This window comes from Papaver somniferum, chromosome 10 (assembly GCF_003573695.1).
Source record: "Papaver somniferum cultivar HN1 chromosome 10, ASM357369v1, whole genome shotgun sequence".
NCBI lineage: Eukaryota > Viridiplantae > Streptophyta > Magnoliopsida > Ranunculales > Papaveraceae > Papaver > Papaver somniferum.
This window is the reverse complement of record NC_039367.1, coordinates 83,394,354-83,397,493: the sequence shown is the minus strand read 5'-3', so window position 1 is coordinate 83,397,493 and position 3,140 is coordinate 83,394,354. Positions and strand designations below refer to the sequence as shown.

General features: G+C 34.5%; 1 protein-coding gene across 1 annotated transcript; it reads right to left on the bottom strand.

The window, feature by feature from the left end:
* Window positions 1-209: 209 nt before the first annotated feature.
* LOC113315225 (putative UDP-glucuronate:xylan alpha-glucuronosyltransferase 5) lies at window positions 210-2,813 on the bottom strand. Its single transcript, XM_026563531.1, has 2 exons — window positions 2,035-2,813; window positions 210-1,215 (listed from the first exon to the last, which is right to left on the bottom strand). The coding sequence occupies exons 1-2, from the start codon at window positions 2,801-2,803 to the stop codon at window positions 296-298; spliced, it is 1,689 nt and encodes a 562-aa protein (XP_026419316.1). The 5' UTR covers window positions 2,804-2,813; the 3' UTR covers window positions 210-295.
* Between the last annotated feature and the right edge of the window lie 327 nt (window positions 2,814-3,140).

Sequence of the window (3,140 nt, the reverse complement as noted above, 5' to 3'; positions counted from 1 at the left end):
TGCCACGTGGCGGGACGAAGCCCCCGCACACCAAATCAAAAGGAAAAAATTACCCAGTGCGTAGCACGGGCACCAATCTAGCAATGATAATAAGGAATGAAAAGAACGAAGAAACCATCTTACATTTCAAGAAAAAAAAAAGAAAAGAAAAATTAAACCCAACTACAAAAGAAGGTAAGCTCCAACGCATCGCAATTTTGTCGCATTGCTATATGTATATTACAGAAAACTTCAAAAATTACAATAAGACCGGAAAAAACGTTGATTAATCAAGCAAATCAATGTGTCACATTGATTAATCAACCAAATTAATATGTCTAGGATCAGTGATACTGATCTTCCAATGCTCATCAGGTAATTTAGCATTTTCTGCCATTCTTCTCCATTGTTGTATTTTCTGATCTTTCACCTTTGTGAGACCACAAACTTTCTGCAGTCTCTCCGGCATTAAATCGTAAACTTGCCACCACATTCGGTGAACCATATCACTAGCAAATGAATTATGGTCCTTCCTAAGCCAGTTACAATCATAATCTCTATAACATGTCCATGGTTTAAACCCTAAAAAGTGAACTGCATATCTTGATTCGGGTATTTCAGGAGCACTTGCATTTCTTGGACGGAGCTTCAAATGATTCAGTCTCTTCGGCCACCGATGCCACCACGTAAAAACCTCATTAAGAAAACCTTGATCACCTCCATTATATGAAAACACAGTATATCTTTTCTCCATAAGTGATTCAAACATACATTTCGATGGTTCGATCAACATTATCCCAGAATTGAATCTAACTCTATCATTTCCTACTGCTGATAATTGTGGGTATGCGAAAAAGTCATCAATGTTTCTGAGTAAAATTAAATCAGAATCTATGAAAATTAATTTGTCATACTCGGCGAGTTGCCATATTCTCAACTTACTGTAATTCCATTCGTTGTAAGCATTCTTTCTAGCATGGGGACTATGAATTCTGTCAATGAGCTTGATTTTCCATCCGGCAAATTCTAGTTCTTGACGACTTTTCAGTGTTATGGATTCATCGACAAGAATAACCATATCTTTTGTAGAATTTGTTTGGATTATACTCTGAGCTAAAGATATTGCACCACAAACATATGATTCTGATGAATGTAGAACTGTTACATAGGCTTCTCTTGGGTTATCAATTGGAATACTCTTCCCCAGTTTTGTGAAATCGTAGTCGATGCTACCCCCTACATTTTCAAAGATGAGGCTCAAACCATTACTGCCGATACATATTTCACAAAATAGCACGTACATTTCATGGATAAATTCGCCAAAATACCCATCACTTTTTTGACTATTGGAGTTGATCAAAATGCATATTGACTCTCCAACTATGGTCAGTCGAGGATTGTATTTGACCAATCTTTATTAATAGAAATTATGATCATCGAAAAGAAACAATCTATTATAAGCAAAATATATCGGGTATTATCACGACTAAGACTATTTCTTAAATCAAACAAAATCCTTTAGACGTGCATGATTAATATAGAGCACTTGCAAGACGTGGTACACACCAACAAAATTACTAAATTTTTAAGATATGTAAAGTCGTTACTTACCAACTTCCCTTACTACCATAACCGAAAATATAATTGAGACCATATATAATTCTTATTCAAAGGAAATAATTTTAACGATAAAGGAAATAATATTTATTATGCATTTCACAAACCAAAATGAGAATTGTAATTAAACCTAGAATCATATAGAGTTATGATCAACAAAATGTTCGATATAGTAATTAATGTAATGATTTTTGTAATTAATAGAGTACACGCGATCAAACAAACACGGATGTTTTACCAATTAAACACAGATGGATTTCCTGCCGATCAGGGGTAAAAAAAAGGGAAATTTTGGACTGTATGATATGGGTTTAGGGTCCGGTTTATTATGACCGTGTTGAGTTAGGGTTCTTGTGAAGTTTTATGCAGAATGTACGTATCTATTTATCATATCATAGTGAACTAAAAATTTGAAGGGGATGGTAGCAATGAACGTACCTTGTTTTAAAAATGGTGTAGCAAGTTCACATGATCCAACAGGCATTTGAACTTTTTGTTGCAATCTCCTTAAATCAGGTTTGTAAATCCAAATATCTCCTTCATGTTTCACTAAATCATCACATCTAAAAATCTCTATCATGGGTCCACAAGAACCAATAAACACAACATAAACTGGTTTGTCATTTCTTCTTGATCTTGCTACCAGATTTGCAACAACTAAGTTTACTTGTAACCTTAAAACATCCCTAATTCCATTTCCTCTAGCAGCATCAGTTTCATTTCCACATGGAACTCTTGAAATCACCACATCCAAGTCGTCCCCATACTTTTCGAATTCTGGCATTGGTATTTCCGGGCATTTGGGCTTGCGGTACTTATGTTCTTCGTCTATCCATTCACGCATAAAATCTTTCCACTGTATCTTGTTTGAAACACGATCGAAACCAACAGCAACTGTCTCGCCTAGAAAATACCAATATTCATCATCTATCTTTTCTGTGTTTACTAATCCGACCTTGATATTCTCATTACCACTTAACTCATTCTTGAGAAAGCTAATTAATGGTGATGGTGGAAATTGTTTCACGTGAAGACCTTCATGTGGTAATGCCAAAACATCGATATTTCGACTATCAAGCACGAAAACTAAGGTTTTTAGCCTGAAAGTTGAGAGTAGGATTACGAGGGAGAGAAGTAGAAACAAGCAAGAGATGGTGAAGAATTTGATCTTTGGACCAACAATAATCTCCTTTCTGTAAGCAGCCATTACATGCAGATATTTAGGTTATCTTGCTAAGAATATGATTCTCAACTTGTTGACATATATATCTAGACTAGAGAACATATGGAGAGAGGTGGAGGGCACGTTTTGTTAAGGGAAACAAATCTAGTTATGTGTAAAGTTAGAAAGAAATTTGACTAGTATTTGTCAATTTTTTAAAATCAAATGCATGCACTTATATATGTAAAATTAATTAGCACATTTTATGTAATAAATTTTTGATACTGTAGTTTACATGGTTGAGATTCTTGATTTAATTTTTGATTGTGATTCAGTTTTTGAGTATCATCCTTTATTCTCGTATAAATTACAATTAATTCGT